Source organism: Biomphalaria glabrata, chromosome 15 (assembly GCF_947242115.1).
Source record: "Biomphalaria glabrata chromosome 15, xgBioGlab47.1, whole genome shotgun sequence".
NCBI classification, from domain to species: Eukaryota; Metazoa; Mollusca; class Gastropoda; family Planorbidae; genus Biomphalaria; species Biomphalaria glabrata.
Window position 1 is genome coordinate 21,172,365 of NC_074725.1, and position 21,131 is coordinate 21,193,495.

General features: G+C 36.5%; 1 protein-coding gene across 3 annotated transcripts in view; it reads left to right on the top strand.

Annotated features, from left to right (window-relative positions):
* LOC106071675 (angiomotin-like) overlaps nt 1–20,912 on the top strand; it is a 35,400-nt gene extending 14,488 nt beyond the window's left edge. For all 3 annotated transcript variants that reach the window (XM_056012470.1, XM_056012469.1, XM_056012468.1), the window contains 13 exons: nt 3,096–3,199; nt 3,884–4,929; nt 5,767–5,911; nt 6,141–6,282; nt 12,960–13,046; nt 13,868–14,013; nt 14,547–14,690; nt 15,251–15,370; nt 15,584–15,654; nt 16,116–16,250; nt 17,087–17,328; nt 17,508–17,590; nt 17,756–20,912. In XM_056012470.1, coding sequence (XP_055868445.1) covers nt 3,152–3,199; nt 3,884–4,929; nt 5,767–5,911; nt 6,141–6,282; nt 12,960–13,046; nt 13,868–14,013; nt 14,547–14,690; nt 15,251–15,370; nt 15,584–15,654; nt 16,116–16,250; nt 17,087–17,328; nt 17,508–17,590; nt 17,756–17,800 — 2,454 coding nt within the window. In that variant the 5' untranslated portion in view covers nt 3,096–3,151 and the 3' untranslated portion in view covers nt 17,801–20,912. The remainder of the gene's footprint in view (nt 1–3,095; nt 3,200–3,883; nt 4,930–5,766; nt 5,912–6,140; nt 6,283–12,959; nt 13,047–13,867; nt 14,014–14,546; nt 14,691–15,250; nt 15,371–15,583; nt 15,655–16,115; nt 16,251–17,086; nt 17,329–17,507; nt 17,591–17,755) is intronic.
* The last annotated feature ends 219 nt before the right edge of the window (nt 20,913–21,131 follow it).

A 21,131-nucleotide genomic window follows, 5' to 3' on the forward strand; every position in this document is an offset into this window, starting at 1 on the left:
AAAGCTTAAAAAAAAAAAAAAAAAATTCTGGTCACCTCATGGATAACATCAATAATATGTCTCTATTTGGGGATTTTCACACTAAATATTAATTAGTTATCTGATCTCTGTTTACTTATTTTGAAGACCTGGTATACGTTGTTTTTTTTTTAAACTACAGTACGAGAGAACAAGAAGAGAAAGAGATATGAAGAAGTGTGGTGGCGATATAACTAAAGCTAAAGAAAAAAAAAGTATGAAAAGAGGAATATTAATTCAGATATAAATAGACAATCTAATGGATGCCAAGGACCCCATATAGAAAGGTTTCTGTTGATAAATAAATATAATTACTTGATGCTATAAGCGAAATAGTTTAGAAAGTTGATTCTACGATGCTAACGCGTGCAAACAAAATATCACAAGGCTTATTAGAATGCATTGCTTGTCAATACTTTTGTATTCTGTACATTGGATACGATTGCTATGTATAGATTTTGCCTCAGTTTATGAAAATAGCAAGTGGTGTTATCATTCTTATTCATGTTATTATATCAGCGGCGTGAAAACTTTTTTTATTCCTATGTTGAGGCATGTTTAGTGATGTTAAGGTTGTAGACCCCAGGAAGTTCTTGTAACGGGCTGAATTTCAAAACGTTTTGACATCGTCGCTTTCTCCTGTATTGTCCAAACTTCTCTTCTCAGTCTGTCCCTGGCTAGTCTTTCGGTAAAACAGTAGTTCTTGTTCTTGTACTGTTCTAAAGTGCCTAGCGCTTTACACGTGAACACCCGCCCGCCCCCTGCACCGCTCAATCTGTCGAGACCCAAGACTTTGGAATGTCAAACATTTGAGCCTGGTATCGATACGCGGACATTCTTTTGTACGCCGCGAGTTTTTATCTGCCGTGGCCATATCTCAGCGGTTCTCATATTTTTTACTCGCGTTTTGTTTGTTAAAACAATAAACATATTGTTTACATTTCCAGAAACAACAGTAACTTTCCAGTATTTTTCAATCCAACTTGTATCCGAATAGGATCCCTTGAAAGTGAACGTTACTTGAGCAGGATACAAAATACAAGGCAATCTGGCTCTTATTTTCGACTTGTACGGTTCCCGCACATCTCAGTTTCTGAGGACCCCTGGTACTAAAATAACTGTTGCAATCTTCTTTGTTGTACAAGCTCTGGTGTGTGAGGCTAATCGACTCTAATGATTATCTTAGAATTTAATCTCTGAAGGCAGTAAAGGAAAAACCTGATTTGTGTCTGGTGTGGAATCGTCAACAACTTCTTTTGGCAATATGTTGTCAACAGCGCGCAAGATTCTAATGCTAGATTGCACCCGCTATTGTTGTTGCATAGTTTCCGTAAAGGCAAATTGTAACTTGTTTTTATGGGTCGCATTTTAACCGACTTAATATTATATACTTTTTAACTAAACAAAAAAAAAACATGAAATGCAAATAAACTCTTTTGTTTTGTTTTAAGAAAGGGTTTTATTTCTGGTATTTTTTTTTTACTATGGCTGTGAATACGTGTTTGAATTTTTAGAAGTTCAATTTGATGACCAAACTCCAGTGTGTGCCCGAGAATCTCGTGTGGGTGTCAAGGAATGACATGATTGCTCCTAACAGATTAAAACGTTTATTAAATTCTCTAAGTTGAAATCAGGAAACGATTGAACTTACTAATTACACAAAATTGAACTTAATTTTCAAGAATAGATTATAAAAAAAAAAAAAAACACCTAACATGAAACTGAAAACTTACTGACTGAACCCGCTTTTTGTCTTCCATTGTATGTATTTCCTTTCTAATATTAGTTCTCCCATCGGAGCAGAAAAAATATAATAAAATAGAACCTTCAATTGGAGAGAACCCTGCTTTTTAAAGCTCTTTTTAAAACTTTATTGGAAAATGCTGTTGTTTCTGGAAATGTAAACATGCTGTTTATTGACCTTCACACTTATAATTGCTTATTGACCTTCTCACTTATAATTGCGTGACACTTGTTATAAAAGGTATTAATCAATTAGTATGTGTTGTTCTTGCTTACTTACAGCTTTGGGTTAGGGTGAAAGTTTTTTTTTTTTTTTGTTTAATATTTCTCAGCCACTTAAAGTACCCACGAGTTACAGCAATCGTTTCTCGTGTCACCATCATGATATCTATATCATCCACGCTACTCTGTAAAAACTTTGTGACTTTGTCTTTTATTTCATGTTATAGGGACATTCACGCATGTGTACACATTCCTTTATCGTTCAGATCCGTCTTGTACTCTGCTCGCATGGTTTAGCATACCCCGTGTTAGGATAATGCACTTTGACGTGGTGCTGTTTACCTAGCCAGACATTTCTCGGCTTTTAGAAATTGAGCGCCTCATTTTTTTACGGTTAGGGAGCCATTCACATTTCCTAAGCATGCGTCACAGGCCACAACATTGCAGAAAAAAAAGTCTCGTCCATTGGAACCAAGCCCCTTAGGCTTCATTATGCTCTATAGACAAAAGTTTTGAGAGGCCATATAGCACCACGTTATGGGAAAGATACGGCCGGAGGCTTGTTTGGGCCCAACTTTTCTAGATACAGCCTGAGGCTTGTTTGGACCTAACTTTTCTAGATACGCCCTGAGGCTTGTTTGGGCCTAACTTTTCTAGATACAGCCTGAGGCTTGTTTGGGCCTAACTTTTTAAGTACAAATGTCATTAGATTTCTTCAGGATTTAAAGTAAAGTAAGTGGAAAAAAACAACAACAATTAAAGTACCCATTTCAGACATTGCAATCTACAGGGCTGATGATTTGCTTCTATGACCAATGGATAACTAGGTTGTCATGTGGCCAGCACAATGACCAACTGCCTTTACTTTCCCCAACTGTCAGGTACTTGTTATAAAGCTGGGTAGCCTCAGAGGCGTCCCTAAAAGTACTGCAGCTCCAAATCCCAGCCTTCCCCAAGATTTGAACCCAGAACCTCTTAGTTAAGCTCAGTAATTTTAATTAAACAATTGAGCGCTTTGGTTTGAAAATTATGCTATCATTGTCTATTTATTTCTATTGAAACTTTATCAGTCTTGCACGTCCACAAACGTTTATTTTGTTCTTTATCTACAGAAAGTGTCTATGAGAACAGTAGGTCCGAGGCTCTATCCAGATATACTTGGGTAGACATGCAGAACTACAGAGACCCACCTCCATACCCAGGGCATTCTAAACAGGTGAGTCTGCACCTTGGGATTTTCAGTTTTTTTTTTTTGAAAGCTAACATTGAGCAAGTGAGCAAGCCAAACTTTGATCAGCAATGCACAGTTGGTCTAGTTTCAGTTCTTTGATGTAGAGAACCCGTCATACACTCTGTGACCTCAGGTAGACTTGTACCTAAGTAGGAGTGTACCAGATGGGCAGTTCTGAATTCTTAATCTATGTAGCCTTTTATTTAACATAAGTAAGGATCGGGAGAGTGTCTTTTTTACCTTATCGTTCACTAACCCATACTATTGGACTTTCATCCCCTGCCACACACTCACACTTTTCATCAGGAAATGTGAAAAAAAAAGTAAAAATAATCAATACTATCCATTTTAGCTGCAAATATGAAATGGTAAATTTAATTTGGTTGGTAAAACATCTTTTTAGTTCAAAGAATTTCCTTAGCAAAATTTTTACAAATATATAGTTTCTCAAGGAAACCTTTTTTTTTCTGAGGATGGCTTAACAAAATTTCTGGTCTAATGCACCCTCTTCAAAGTGTCCTAATTTCCTGGTATAATGTTTCATAACAAATCATACAAAACATCCTGATGAGTTTTTTTTTTTTTTAAAGTTGGTGTGTGTGTTGTTTACAACCTAATGTACAAATTTAAAGGTAAAATTTTGACAGTTATCAACTTCATACATTCTAGGTATATCCGAACCAGCCAGGATTTCGTCAAAGCTTTTCTGGCAGTGAGACAAGCACAGATGTGTCCTTGTCATCCACTGAGAACCTGGCAACATCACAGCGCCAAGAGCCTCAAGGTGAAGAAACTCAGACGACCTTCAACTACAACCTAGACGATGGAAGCAGCTACAGCATTTTAGAGCGGCTAGGAATGCCACCAGGTGCTTTGGATTCTGCTGGGAAGTTCCCTACATCTGGCAGTGCCAACAGTCTTAGTGCCATGTCTTCTTACTATCAGGAAAGATCTAATCTTTGGTACCAGAGTGACCTAAGCACTGCTTCAACTAGTCTAGGGCTCTCTTCATCCACCCTACCTGTGTATTCAAAAGGACACTTAACAGTGCCTCAGTGGCAATTGAACAGTGCCCAATCTCAGAGAGACAGGAACTTTAGCTCTTCACAGATTCGAGGGGCAACGCCTACCTCGGACTATGTGTCGTCTGCTCACACCACAGATGTCATTTCCTCATCGCAATCTTCTCATTTAATGACCACGAGGTCAGGAGAGTACAGTTCATACAACTCCACAAGTGTCAACAAAACAGCGACAGACCCTGCCATTTCATTACCACATCTGTCCTCCTCGTCGTGCCATCAGTACTTATCTCCTCGTGTTCCCCCGGTGTCGACCTACCACCACCCGCACCCGTATGTCAATGCACACTGGACTGTGGGCAGTGGGGATTCGAGCTCCAGCTCTCATTCCTCACTGACCACCTTCAGTCACTCTGCGCCACTGCCCAGATCGTCATCTGGTACAATCCCAACAACACACTCTGGTCACGCCACTCCCGTCTCTTTCATGAACAGCCTGCCCCCTCCACCAGAGTACCCTGGAAATCAAAGCAATAGTTCACCATTGGACAAAAATACAGACATTAGGTCTTGCAGATCATATGAGACAATGGATAAGGTGAATGTTCAAAGATCCCACCCAGACCTTCGGTTGTGCTCATCAAGTCCTGGTCTCTATAATCCTCAAGAAGTCAAATATCAAAGCCCACGTGGGTAAGGACATCTTAAAGTATATTGTCAGGGTCAAATTTTGCTATCATTTGGGGGTTAGAGTTTTTTTTTAAAGAAATGTATTCGCCATCTTTCCTAAAAAGCTAATTCAAAATATAAATATGTATTTGGAAGCAAGGTGGCTGAGCGATAAAGCGCTTGGCTTTTTAACCGAGGTCTTGCCGTCTTGGGTTCAAATCCTGGTTAAGACTTGGATTTTTAATTTAGTATCTTAGGGCGTCTCTGAGTCCACCCAGCTCTAATGGGTGTGGGAAAGTAAAGGCGGTTTGGTCATTGTGCTGGCCATGACACCCTCATTAACTGTGGGCCACAGAAGCAATGACCTTTACATCATCTGCCCTATAAATCACAAGGTCTGAAAGGGGAACTAAAAAAAATATATTCTGTAATGTAGTTTTTATACTTAATATTTCAACTTCCAGAAAATAACTATTGTCATTAAAAAAAAATTGTATTCATTATTATTGGATTAAATATTTTATCGCTCAAATCTTGTTGTGTAACAGGAAGGGTAGGTTTGATGGCAAATATCTTGTGTTTTAAAGTTGTCAGATCATAAATAGGAATAAAAAAATCTACACCCAGCAGTCCCTTTTATTAATGGTAAAGCCACCTGTACAACATTTTTCTTTGCAATAACGTCCTTCTTGAATTTTACCTTTCGCTAACTTTTGTTTTAATACCAATAGTAGCACCAATGGAAGAATAAAGATAAGTATGCAGCATTTTTTTTTTTACTCCCTCGAAGATGATATTCAGTGTCCTCTCATTTTAAAATCTAATCTACTTTTATTTTGTGGAATATGTATATCTACACAGAAGTGGGAGCAATAGTGCTGATGAAACTGACCAGGTGACCATCGCTGCTAAAGCCAGCCACATGGTTGAAATGCTGACAGATGAGAATCGGCTATTGAGAGAGGAGCTTACCAGTTATGCCATCAGAGTTGCCAGATTACAAAAGGTAAATTGTCAAAGTATGTGGGTTAAATTTATTATGAACAGGTTTTCAAAACTCAAAACATAAATTTGTAGAATAAAATCTAGTTTTATCAGACTTGGGTGAAAAATGGCTGCCCTGTTTTATGGAAAATATAAAATTATCACAATTTTTTATCTGAGATATTGAATTGTGATACAACAGTATTTCCTGACAACTTTTTTTTCAACACAATATTTCCTGAATCTTTCAGTTTGAAATGGAAATACAAAAAGTTCATGAGTCCCATAAAGCTCTGCTGAAGTCTGGAGAAAAGAGGGAAGCACTCTGGCTGGCCATGAAGAGGAAGCTGGAGGAGAAGATTCAAACTCTTGAGTCTCAGTCCACTGATACTGGTAAGCTTTAATTTCTAAAAATTTAGTGTTATTTTGTGTGTGTGTGTGTGTGTGATCGAGGGGGGGGGGCATGGCGTTTGAGTGGTAAAACACTTGGCTTCTGAACTGGGAGGTCCCAATTCGAATCTAAGCAAAGATTGGAATTATGAAATCCCCAATGCCAATGGCTACCGGTACCTTTCATTCGTTGGGAAAGTAAAGGAGGGTTTGTTGTGCTGGCCACATGACACCCTTTATTAACCATTGGCCATAGAAACAGATCGAATAAATCAGCTTAATATCACCTGTCCCATAGATTGCAAGGACCTATAGTTCTTGTAGGGATCTAAACTGAAAGTTAATACAAGGGTGAATACTGAAGTTAGGTCTAACAAGATAGTCATCAAATGCAGAATAATAGAATTGGTCTAGACTTGGCGGCATTCCTACATTTTTTTTGGCAGCCAGAAATGTCTTGTTGCAAAATGGCCAATAGAAATATTTCTAACACTCTTCCTTGTATCAAGTGACAAGTGAATTTCTCACTTTCATGGCTGTGTTCTAATAGAGCATCCCAAAATAGAAATGTACATGTCAGATGTACTTGACTGTAACATTTCATTGTCTGGACTAAAATATCTCTGGGAAACTATAAACAATCCTCCATCTACATCCCTTTACGCTTACCCCAGCTCATTTTTTTTTCAACCTTGAGTTATCTTGTATTGTCATAGTTAATTAAATTAAATCTTGGCTAAGTTGTGATTCTTGCCTTAAAGGTTTCTTTCTGTGATGTATCTAGACTCGTTGGGTTTTAAGAGACCAGACTTTTTATTATCTTGTTGGTAGTAAAGGCAACAGGAATGCTAGAAAAGAAAATGTCTAGCTAAATGTGAAACAAGTCCTGTTGCAGAAATGTTAATCATTTTTTTTAAAGAGAATTTTGTTTCCTCCGTTTTTCTTGTGGTCATTTGAGATGGAAGGAAACCCTTTATGAATATGACAAGTGGTCTTTTTTTTTTTTTGTCTTGTGCACTCAGGTATTTCTGGGAGATTTAAACTGACTATTTTGACAAGTAAAAGACAAACTACTTTGGATTAGAAATTTGGCATGACATGTATTTTAATATGCACATGTGCATCGCCACTCCTAGGATAGTGAAAACTCCGTCACTTTTGCTGCATTCAGCCACTTTTTTTGCCCATGGTCAATTGCAGTCTGTTCCATGGAAATGTCGGCATGCTGTTTTTCTAAGCTTAAGGACAAAAAAAAAAATTCATCTCTTTTCCATTTGTTTTTAAGTGCCTATAGTTGGCAATATTTAAAGGAAAAGCATTTTGCCTGTATTACAAAGTAATAAAATATTATTCAAAAGGTTATTAAAAATAAAATGAGAAGTGTTGAAAAAATGACATTTAAAAAAATCAGCTATTTTAGAAACTTTTTGTTGTTGGTTATATTTCAAACCCACACGTACACAAAAGACCTCATTCCTGCCATTTGTTGGGCAGTTGTATGGTCCTGTTCAGTTGTCACTCCAGACATTGTGCCCAGCACTTCATCCCCCTGACAAGGTGTACATAATTTCTTGACACAAATTCTTGACATGACTTAAATATTTACACCGTCTGGTCATTTTTCATCTTGTCCATTGTCTAGGGAAAGAGTGGGGCGGCCAAATGTCAAGTGCAAGTTAATAAATGAAAACAAACAAACAAAAAATGACTAAATTCTTCTGAGCCTTTGTTAGCTTTCATAACAGCGGGAGTTGACATTCTCTTGACGCCCCCTTCCTACCCTTTAAGCCTAATAATAAATGTATATCCATGCTAAAGGTCACATTTGGGGGGGGGGGGGGCGCCCACTTGTAAGTGGTGTAATTCAGTGATGTCGAAACTTTTCCCGTTTGGGGGCCATGCTCATGTTTTGGGCATCATTGAAGTAGTAGTAGTGCGTGTTGTTTCTCTGAGCTCAGTACTTTGTCCACCTCGCTTCTTGTTACGTTCTCCTAGATTCCACCTGCTTTGAAAACGTGTGTTTTTTTTTAAATCCCTAAAAGTAATTGCTTTCTGTCATTTTAGTTTTGTTCTAAACAAATAAAGAAAAATAAGTTTGTTATTTGTTTGTTTTTTGTCTCAGCGTATTTTTATACCGAAAATAATTCTTACAAAATTAAAGTAGTCTGTTACATGGCTTCCTGTTAGTGTAGTAAGCGCTCTGGATTTCTCGGTGGTTCCGGGTTTGAACCCTGCCCGCCGCCATCCCCCCTCCACCCTTGAGGTCGTCCTGAGGGAGGTTTGGACTAAGATGTAATACTCTTCAATTTTAAAGTAACATATCCGAAACGTAAATCAAATGCACACATATTTAGCCCCCCCTTTTTTTTTTTACGTGCTTCTAAATCAAATCAGATCTTTTCAGTTCTTCCGTTTCATTTAGTTCTGCACGTACGGTTCGCGAGAACGACATTCCCCAAATTGTAATGTCGACCAACTCAGGAAATTTTGAACTTTGTCTAGACGTATTTTTGTTTAGTTCGTTCGGGCTACGCCAGCTGGGCTCTCCACCCCTACCCCATGCCCCCCCCCCCCCTCCTCTTTTCGCTCGTTCTTATTGAATGTTTTTCTATTCGTCACATTCCTGGCTTAATCGAGTGGATCCAAATCCACTTGACGGTCACCTGACAATTTTTGAATAGCCAGACCACAAGTACGTGGTAGCTGTCAGTCAAAGCCAACACTTCCAACATTACCAGCACACGGTACGCGCGGAAACAGTTTTATTTCTTTTACACTTCTATGTCAAGTCTAGTCGAAAATTGTGCGGAATGTTGCAACCGCCTTTAGAAGAGGTCCATTAGGAATGTCTATAGCTCCGTTTTATTGAGCTGAAATTCCAGACGGTGTTGTAGTATTGAATTCGCATTGGACCAGGGTTGAGCGCGTTAAAACACATGTCAGTGTAATTCAAAACTGTCATTTAATAACACGCACTTTAGCACGATTGAGGTGCATATTTTAATGGTCTTGGGGTTAGGAAAAAATGGGGGGGGGGGGAATAAAACTGCCAGTTCAAGCATTTAATGCATTTTCTGAGTTCTCGAATTGTATATAGTCTGAGTGATTTCAGGCGTGACTTAGTTTGTACTTTTGCAATTCAGTATCTTATTTTTGTTTATGATTGAGCCTTCATATTGCTCTTTTGAATGTTTCGATTAGATCTAAATGTCACCTTTCTCTCCTCATCAACTGGTAGTGATAACAAGTCAGTAGGCTCGGTATACAGTGTTTGCGGGAGGTTTGGGCTAGGATGTAATCATCTTCTATTTTATAAATTAACATTCCTGCTGTTATAATTGCTCACTTGGCTTTTATCTTTGAGTCGCGCTTTTTTTTTTTTTTAAATTTAGGCACATGGGCACAATTTAGACCATGCCGTGCCCAACGTTAAAAGATAGGTTTAAATTATATTTTTTTTTAGTCCAGAATGTTCAAACCTTTCAAGATTTCGCATTTGACGGTGAACATAAATATGTTACGTGTAACTGAGAGACCAAAACCGCTTGGCTACAGTTGGCCGCTTAACATAGGGGCTGGAATTTAATCCCGACTACAGGCGAGTAGTTTGCTGTGCGCCTGGTAGCATGGAAGCTTTCTTCCAGATATAAAATACTGGTCTACAAAAGAGATTGGACCAGAGAGCAGTTTCCATGCTCTAAGCATGACAGATGTGCTATGTAATAGCAAAGTAACAATAACGAGATGGCATTGTCTTCGCTTCTAGATTAATAACGTAGTATTTTACGTGACTACCAGATCAATGCGTGTCCTGCATAGTTTGTCACACCCACAACACACTTGACACTATTCATGGCATTTGGCAGGGAATGGTTTGTTGGCTGCCTTCGGTTGAAGTACGATTACACTGTCCTTGATCTCGTAGAGCACTTTTCACTGTAGTGATAGTTTGTTGTTTTTTTTTATGTTGTTTTTTTTTTTTTAATTTAACATATTAACTGGGCTTACCCCTGAACGCACTGTTGCCTAAACTCACTTCAGCATAGTACAGGTGATTGGGACTGCGGGATTTGAACCCCCCCGCACCATATGGGTGAGAGTGCGGTAAACGCGAGGTTAGGTCCAGTGGTTAGGCCCAGTGAAGGAATGTGAATTGGCTGACGTGAACATTCTCACCCGAACAGCAAAAAAAAATCCCCCCCCCCCCATATTGTCCTCAGTAAAAGTCTAGCCTGCTCTACGTGCTACACGCCATGTTGGCCTGTTTCGCTTGACTAGTTTTTGCTGCGCTTGTAGTATTCTCCCACACTTCATGTCTCGTGGAGGAAACATTTTCAAAATTTTTTTTTGTTTAGATTCCCCCCCCCCCCCCGGCATAGTTAACCTTAGCGTGACCCTGTCCCCCTTCAACGTTGTTGTTGTTTATTGTCTTCATTTCCTGACTCTCCCCCCCCCCCCCCAAAAAAAAAAAAAACAACTAAAAAATCAATTGTTTCATCTAACATTTCTACTTTGGCAAACTCTAATAGTTAATTTATTTTTTTTTTAGTTTGTTTTTGGCTGATTGAAGGAATGTCTAGATCTAGATCTGTTTTTACTTTTGTTTGTGTGTGTGTGAATGTCTAGATTTGTTTTACTTTTGGTGGGAATGTCTAAATCTTGGACTGTTGTACTTTTTGGTGAGAATGCCTAAATCTTGGACTGTTGTACTTTTTGGTGAGAATGCCTAAATCTTGGACTGTTGTACTTTTTGGTGAGAATGCCTAAATCTTGGACTGTTGTACTTTTTGGTGAGAATGCCTAAATCTTGGACTGTTGTACTTTTTGGTGAGAAGACTAAATCTTGGACTGCTGTACTTCTCAGTGGGAAATGTCTAAATCTAGGTATTTTACTTTTTTGTTGGGAATGGCTTTAGGTGGACATTTATTGGTCATTCAGCCCACTTCCCATGGGGCACTCCTTTTAAATGGTTTGAAGCTCGAGTTCTTCATCTGCTCAGTTAGTGTTTGTATGCAATAAGTGTCCAGACCTTTGCCAGAGAAACAGTGTGCACTCTAAAGTAACGTGAGAACAAGCATGTAGTTACGTCTTGAACAAGAACATACATTGATCTTATTGGAACAGTTCACGATCAACTAAAAGTCATGGACGCTCAATTGAACATCAGTGTTGCCAAATTAATATTTAAAAAAAAAAAAAAAAAAAAGCTAAAACGCGAAGAGATTGGAGAATTTAATTCTTCGGTGTTAAAAAATGTACAAAAGTTATAATTTAATGTTAACCAAAAACTACGGCTTTTATTCTCTACACAAGATACACTACAAACGCGAGCTATTTTTGTACTTTTTGCCCCGTATATGGAAATCTCTTTATAGCCAGTCAGAAGGCACCATGAACATTTTTGACTTTGGTGCTGGAAAATCGCAGCTTACAAATGTGACGAAAAGAAAAAAAACAACGAAATTCGTTGAGATTGTAAGATAAGAAGCGACCAGAAAGGTTAAGGAGTGATTAACATAACGCAACACACTCATGGGATACCAATTTACACACAGAACTTTCAACGTTTTTTTTTTCCCCTCTTTCTAATGACATTTTTTTTTCCTTTCCCGCGCAATCTAAGTAGCTTTATTCGTTTGGCATCGCTTAGAGCATTAGTAATAATACTACAACAAAGCCTGATTGTTGACATCGAGTGAAGGAAAAAAAAAAGAATACTAGATACACGCACCCTCCCACTTACACGGTGTTTGAGGTATGTTGTGACTTTTGAAGTAGGACAGGACTTTTGAAACTAAGGTCCAGATATTTTCTTGTCCTGGGGATTTCTTTTCAAGTCGACCTGCTCAAGGGAAAGCGCTGGAGTCTATAAATAACTTCGGCATGGTCGGTGACTCATCCCAATATGCCTTTATCAGATATTAAACAAAAAAAAAGTTGCCCTTTTAAGGGAGGGGGGCGCAGTAATAAGAGTGGTGTATGCTGTTGGGTTTGACCTGAGACACGGGGACAGTCACGATATTCACATGGTGACATTATCAGCAAATAGACCTAGCCCTACATGTTTCGGGTGCAACCCTCAGATCTCCTTGTTTGGCTGCGCTTTCCCGTCACCACCAAGTGAATGCATTAGTGGCTGGTGACTCTTCTGTTACTCATTTCCAAGATATGAGAAACCTTCACCTTACTGGACTCCTGTAGCTAATGTATTTCTCCTAGTTCAATGTTTGCCATAGCAAGCACCTAGTTGGAAGAATGCGTCTCTCAATGCTACTTGACTGAATACATTTAAAACAACACATTTTTACCCACCCTTTTCCGACCTAAACTTGTAATCTCTTGCATAGCAGATATCAGGATACATTAATTTGAATCTCTTTCAGACCTAGCAATCTATAAGATGGTGTGAAGCTAACTAGTTCCCTTGGACAAGAGCTAATGATGGTGTTAAGAGACCAGCCTTTACTTTTTATGCACCTAGCATTAACACCCGAAAATCCAAAATGAAAAATTCCAGCATTAAGTATGATATAAAGTGGATTTAGTAAGGTCAAGCGGTCTGCATCTGAACTCTCTACTTTTCTCAAACCAATAAAGTTTTAATACTTTAAAAAAAAATTAATTGAAAGAGTTGTTTCATTTTTGTTAATAACATGTGTCTGATGTGTGTCTGTTTTAGGTAAGGCACCAATCAGCACCACAGAGGCTGAGCTCAAAACCAAGATGCTGGAGAAGGATGCAATGATTTCCAAACTTTTAGCTCAAAGTGAGTGCATTTCACCAGACATGTAGTGACTGTGTTAACATCTCATTGATTTGGATGCACCTCAGTTTGTTGCTCCCTCTCTAAAGTGTCCGTATTTTAGTTTTGTTTAGATGAGTGAGTCTACTAAATAGTTCTATAATTGGCCGAGTAGCAAAAGCATATTATGGCATAATACATGAGCAATACAAAACATGGATGAGATAATGACTTAGTCAGAAGGATCATATTTCTGGAGACTCTCAACAAAATATGGGATGTGGAGCTGAATGGCTTAAACTGCTAGGCTACCTATCCAGGGGGCTTGAGAGTTTAAATCCCTACTTGAGCTGAATTGTGTTTGCTGAACACCTATGGCAGCATGGAACTCTTCTCTGCGCACTGGTCCACCAAAGACATTAACATTAGTGCACCAAACATGCCATAGCCTAAAAGATATGTTATGCAAAAGTAATTTAAAAAAAGAGATTGGAACTTGTGAACTGTATCTGAATCAGCCAATGAATTTAGCAGAGTTTAAGTTACTTTCTAACATGCATGACTAGATTGATCATGAAAATTAAAAGTGAGGCTAGGCTTCCATGCTTTTTGCTCATAATTTAAAATTTTATGTACAAGATATTAATTTGTTTCAAATCATTGCATTGTCTGTTTGTTTGTTTAATCCAATCCCTTCCCACATTTTTTTGTAAGTGAATAGTGCACTTTAGTAAGCTTATTAGGTCACTTGGTGACAGATGGTGATGTTACATTCTGTCTCTGTTGTAATGTCCCAACCTGTGCTGGACAATTTTAAACTGTTTATTTTTGTAAATGTTAACTAGGTCAAGAACTGTCTTTGAGTCGAGATGAGCTAGAAGGGGAGAACACCCAGCTCACCTTAACAATTACGGAGCTCAGGGCCCATGTTGAAATATTTGAGAATGCATTACTGGCTGCACAGACTAAGGTTCTCACACTGGAAGAAGAGGTACAGTTTTCTTTTTTCTTCTACTTTTTGTTTTTCCTTTGCAAGAAAAAAACAATACTGCAATGCTGAAATTATAGTTTGAATTCAGTTCCCTTCTTTTTTTTTTTTTTAGTGTCATCTAATTAGAGTATTTATTGGTCAGTTTTTAAAACCTTATTGCAACACTGCCAAATTAGAAGGTTAAAAAAATTAAAACAAATAGAAAATACTATCAAGTAAGTTGCTTTTAAGGTCTGCTAAAAGAAAATTATCATAAAAAAAAAAGGGAAGCAGCATGTTCAATTAGATTTTATTTTTTTGTTTTTTTACCTTTATCTATCCTTTAATCTGTTGGACCGTTGGGGCATCATGCAAGATTTGTGACCGTCTTTCTCCATTCCTCCTTGTCTTTTGCCTTAGATAGAATCTCATTCAGTTTGTTTATTTTAGTTTAAACTGTTCATTACAGTCATTGATATTTACCAGACCTTGAGATTCTATATGTTTATGAAATTATCACTTATGAAAATTCCACGATTGCAATGAATTCACAGAAACATGCTTCCATGGATAAACTTGAGCAGCTGCAGAAAGCACTGACCACTCTCCAGACTGCTTCTGAGAAACAGGAGAAAAAAGAGAGGGACATGAGAGCACTCTTGGAAAAAGAGCTGGACATGTACAGAGCTCAAGAAAAGGTACAGATTTGTAGATATGAGCTGAGCAAAGTTCTACTTTCAGACATTACTGACAGCAGTGTAGGCTAAATAAATGTACAGCACTTTTTTGTTCTCCAGGCCTACAATCATACTAGGAAATTTTGTAATCAGGCAAGGACTAGCAGTTGTCACAAGTTGCTAGTATCTCAAAATGCTTAGGAAGATCAGAACACATGTCTTAGGGGAAAGAAGTGGGCAGGGGGGCCAAATTTCATATATTGGTTCCCTAAGAGTAGGTTTTGTGGCTGATTAGTATTGAATGAACTTAGATCTTTATACATACAAATGCTGTCAATATGATATATATATATTGAACTAAAATTGAAGAAATGAACATTTTAAATGATACAGGGATGTTCATCAAGCAGCTGTAATTCTACCACGTTTACAAAAGGCTGCCTGGTCATGTGGTATGCGCACTGTCATTTGGTCATCTCAATGGTCAATGTAACAACCTTTAATTCTGAAGGAACATCATTAACATGTAAAGCAAAAAAATTTAATGTAACTTATGATTTCTGGAATGTTTTTTTTTTTAGGCTGGGAACCAAAAGAAACCTGATGCTGGTAAAGATGATTTGAAAGGTTCAGGTACTCTTAGGAAAATGCTTGATGAAAAAGATGCTAAAATATTACAGCTGGAAACAGAATTAGCTGCAGTACGTTTTTTTTTTTATTCACGTGTTGGATAGAATCTAGTCAGAAAAATAAAATACCAAATGTATCTTTCTGCTTTTGATGTTTGTCATAAAAAAGACTATGCTTATGTTATTCTACTATAGTCTCAAGAAAATAAAAAAAACAAAATTAAATGATCCAATTGAATGTGGTGAAATGATTTTCTAGGAACTGTCTGTTTTATTATTTCTTAGATGGAGCAGAAGTATGTCAAAGAGACAACACTGAGACAATTGAATCTAGGAGAAACTAATCAATCTTCCAAGTAATTATCTTTTGCTTTTAATTTGTAGCATATTTTAGGTATTTACTCTAGAAAAAGTAGTTTCCCTTTCAGACCTTGTGATCTATGGGGCAAATGATGTTTAGGTCATCTGTTTCTATGGCTAAAGGTTAACAAACAGGGTGTCATGTGGCCAGCCAACCACCTTTACTTTCTCCAACTATAGTGAGGTACCCTGCATTCCCTTTAAATTCTTGCTAAAAATATATATCTTTTCATGTCTTGAAATAGATTCATTAAAGTTTTCAAAACTTTAAAAAAAAAATTTCCCCTCAAATCTTCTTAGCGAAAGTTAAAAAAATAACATATTTAGCATACTCCCACCCATAAAAACATCTCATTTGAAACAAATCCAAAACAAATAGTACTAGTTCATTTACCACCAATGCACCAATTTATTTCTGAAGACAAATATCAATCATCATGTGACTTTCTTGTTTCAGGGATGTCAGACTGAGCTCTCTGGAGAAGAGCTCCTCTGATGTAGGCAAGTTGATAGATGAAGCCAAAACAGAAAAGCTGAAACATATAGAAGAAATGCATCATTCACAGAAGAATGTTGCTGAACTTGAAGCCAAGTAAGTGTCCCTTTTTTTCCACTTTTAGCCTTGTCAGCGCCTTTATCATGTCAGGGCAACCAATTAAAAGCTGAAAGAGGAAAAATGGCATGAGTGCTGGTACAAAAGCTCATGGAGCCTGGGCGTACATTAATTCCATGACTGGATCCAGTGAAGCCTCAGCTCTTGCCCAGTTGGTTTCTATAATGCAGAAAGAAGAAACCTTGTTTTTCGTTTCATTTAATTCTTCCAATTAGACAGTAGCTGTTTAAGTTGGTAAAAATTATATAGTTATTAAAGCATGGTTTCCTTGACTGCATAGGACTCAACACCTAATGTCCCATTGCTTTTCTATTGCATTTTTTTTTTGCCATTTATATCCCTTGCTACTTCAATTTTGGGATGTAGAACATATCTTAGCATTTCCACTTGGTCCTTTGTCCGGGATCAGATAAATAGTTATCAATGATCAACTAACTGACTAAACAAAGAATGGAAATGTTGGACATGTGATAGAATAGTCTCTGCAACACTGACACTTGACATCTTAATAATTTTTTTAACATCAACCAGAGAAATATGGTGTGGCTAACATTAAGCTGTAGCTTAGATTTGATAAAATAAGGTTTTAAATTTTCTTTTCAACATTTATTTTCAAACTTATGCAGTTTTTTGGTGTATATTTCTTTTTGTTTTTTATGTTTATCTTTATTATACACTTTGAATAAACTTTTACTTGTTAATGAAATAGATGCTCAAAATCATAGCCAATTCCATTCAATAAAGCAGGTAACAGAGACTGATAAATTTGTATTTTTAGGCTTAATTAATGCTTTTATTTGAATATTTTATTACAGGGTTCGACAGCTTCAGACACAATTGGTCGAGAAGGATGCCCTCCTAAAAATATTTCAGAGAGCCCCTCTTGCCATGGCTCGAAGTTCAAGTCTCCACGCACTGTGCCATTCACCACTGCACTCCCCTCGCCCCTCTCTTCTTTCTTCTCATTGCTGGCCTGGGAGCAACCAATCAGCAGAATGCTCAACCACCTCTAGCTCCACCTACAGGGAATATTCAACAATTAGACACATGAAGACAGGTAATGAAATAACTTTGCAATAGGTCCATTAAATGGCACATTACTGTAATGTGTCTTATCTCTAGATATTACATAGAACATTTGAAATAAGACAGAACAAGTATTCTCTGTGCAGTGAATACACTCAGAAGTACACCGTTAGGTATATTAACTTTTTTTTTTTTTTTTTATGACTTCAGGTAGTGCAGGAGCTGTGGAACTTGGTCATAAAATGGCCCTAGATGAAGACTTGCTTTCTAAAGTTCAGAATTTAAATGCAGAGGTATGTAATTGAAAAGAAAAATTAGGCCTTTTTTTCTGTTCGTTTGTAATTGTTAGCATTTTAACTCACTGCATTTTGTAAATCATAATTTAAAATTGATTGTAAGCTTAATAAAAACATTTCTTTAATTGTTTAATTTTGGCCTTTCTCTTTGTTTCTATTCAGACAAAAAATGATTCTGAAGATGAGGTTAAACTCTGGCATGTGTGAAAATGAAGAAAAATGTTTCACAGTTTAAATGGAGCTTGAATTTCGACTAAATTAAAATATATTCGGCCCAGTAGTGTGAGCTCTCCGCCTTCGTTCCTGGAGGAAAAATTATCAAATACCTTTCATTCGATAGCTTATTTATGTGTTTATACAATTTTGTCATCTTTTAGGAATTCAATATTCAGAACATCATTGTTTACAGTGAGTTTTATTTAAAAAAAAAAACAACTTTTTTTTACAGATAAAAATGTGTTCATTAACAATTAGAAATTGAACAAAAAAATGACTAAGTTAATTTAGCTATTTAGTGGTTAATCGCTTTTGTTCATGCTTTTAATTTAAGAAGTTTGTCTCTAACGGTACAGAAAAATCATTTTTGAATCTAGTCTTTCCCAGAGATTGTACACATTAAAATGTCAGTAATGAAAATATTTTTTTCTCTGGCCAATTGACTTTAAACAGTGGCATGATTAGTACGTATTTTCATGGCACTGCCACTCCCTAGAGTTTCAGTGTCATGGATTTCACTCATGATCTGTCTCCCACAGCTTGCATTATTTTACTGATGCACACCTGGCAATAGTATTATCATACCCTGCATTCTTGTGGCAGTAATATTTTTTCCACACATAATAATAATAAAGCTTAATTATTTGCTCCTTGAAAGATTACTGTTGTATAGAGACATGAATGACCCAGTCAGTATTTTGTTATGCTGTAGAATTATGTTCCTCATGGTGATATTTTCAGCTGTGCATCATCTTATAAAGAGAGCTCAGTACTTCTATGCTAACCTGTAGACAAAAAATGTTTCGTTTGTTTCAAACAAAAAATAGAAACCAACGGTACAAGTATTTGTATATTTTGTCAAAGTCTTTCAAATATATTAATAATATATAGGCTACTTGAAGTAACTGTTCAAATTAAATACTTTAACAGCATAACAGTAGCCTATCTTTTTCGTATCATATTTTGTTGTTTGTTTGATAAGCTTTTCAAATGAAAAAAAAAAGGCTAGTATAATTTTTTTTTTATTAAGAAAACCATCGGATTGAATGATACATTATTTAATCTTTGTGTTATATAAAATTGAATCATCCCATTGTTAATAGGCCTACTTGAGTTATGGTCTCTACAAAATGACTTACAGAAGCCTACAGTCCAACTGTTAGTCAATATAAAGTGCATATAAACTGCTGTATTCATTACCTATGTACAATAAAGGCCTTGGATGCCTTTTACTGGAGACACTTTCAAGTGTTCATCTTTCAAAACTTGGCATAAACCTTGTTTAATGTCAGAAATTAGGATAGAGTCTGGTTTACACTTTCTATTTTTTGATGGCTCAAGAAATGGTTATAAAATAGACAAAATCAGTTCTTGTTTTTTTAAAGTTCTTACCTATAATATTTAAATGATGTAAACCGGAATTCCACCAGTACATGATTGACTCATTCTATTCCTTTCTCAGTACAATTAAGTTTACTTTGGTGCCTCTTTACGCTCCTGCATTGCAACTTCATCTACTTCATAATTTCGCCTACTTTTATCAGTGTTAAGTTTCTCTGTTATTTGGTATGAAAACATTGTTCATTAACAAATTGTGTCTGCTCCACCACCATTTCACTGAACATTTCAATGTTTTTGTTATACTTCTGTTGATCTGGTGCTAATAGTATGAAATAAAGCATTTACATGATACATACTTCTGATCATTTTTTTGGCCAAATAATTATGTATTGAGAACCTTTATCCATGTTTTGTTTTTTTTCAAAGTGGCATGAACCTGGCCAGGCAAACTCTCCAGGATTTTAACTTGTGACATTCACATGTCCTATATCTTTGCATTGTTTGCCTCCTAATTCAGCCTTGATTACATGTTTGTTTTACTGACACTATTTGGGTGAAGGTAATTTGAATAAAATATTGGCCTGAAAGTATGGAGGATTACAAACTTCTTAATCATTTGTGAATATTTTATGATACTTCATTTTTTGATCATTTCAAATGGATTTTTTTTTTTTTGCTGTAGTCATTGCTCACAGTTGGCACAATGCAAATGTGAAATAACTTTGTGTGCATTAAGTAACCTATAAATCTGGATGCAATTTATTTTTGATGACAAACTTGTTGATTTTATGCTAAATGCGCAATCACTTGTTTTCCCTACCCGGTAGTCATAAGTAATCCTAGCATTATGCACTTGTTGGTTTGATGTTAACCCTGATTACTCTTTATTGGTGGCCTGCTTTATGAAATACTGCTGATATTTGTTTTAAATGGTGATTAGAGTTGGTTTGTTTTGATAGGCATATTTGTGGACATTGTTCCTAAAGCTGTTGCCTTCATATGATAATTTGGTGCATAGTGATGTTGTGTGCACTTTTCCATATTGTTTTATATTCATTGTTTGTTATTGCGAACATATTCATAAATAAAATACGAACTTTTTTTTCATGTTGAACTGTTGAATGTATCAATGTCATAATTGTTCATCGTTTTAAAGCCACGTCTCATACCAACAAAACAAGTCTCATTGTGCTATTTATTGTGAAGTTTTACAAATAATGTCTTTGCTGTTATAAGTATAACTTATACATATTTAAACTATAACTTTGTACATAATGTAATACCTTGTGTTAGGTTTGGGTTAGTGCCAAGCAGAATGACTTCAAATGTACAGGATTGTTTTTTTTCTTAAGTTCAAAGAAATTGGCTGAGCTGTTTTTTCCTATCAATGAAAACATTAGTCAACTCAATGATAAGTTAATGTAATAGTTTTGAGTATTTAAATAAAATGGCCTGCTGTACATAGTATAATGCCTTAGTCTTGCGCTGTTTTTCGGATGTGACATCCTGCGCTGGCCCTCATTTTTTATATGTACATAATAAAACCAACATGAACATAATTTATTACCTGATTATGAATGTCAGACCCAGCGCACCCCCCCCCCCTCCCACTTCTAGTTCCCCTTCCTCTTTTCCTTGTGATGATTCTGTACAACTGATTTGTTTGTGTTTGATAGAGACCTAAAGCCAATGTATGTAATATATTTGTATGATTAAATTATTGATGATTGTCTATAATAAACTGACTTTTTAAAAAACTTAACCATGGTTCTTGTTGTTTTATTGTACATTGTTTTTTTAGCGGCAATCCTCCTAGTGTCATTGCTGTCTGTCTGTTGGTCACGTTTAGATCTTAAAAACTTAAAAAATTATTTTATTTTAACGCTATTATATTATTAATAAAACAAATATGGATAATGTATGCTGCTGTGCGTTAACCATTTATAAAACAATATTAAAAGTTGTGTATTCAGTAGTTTCA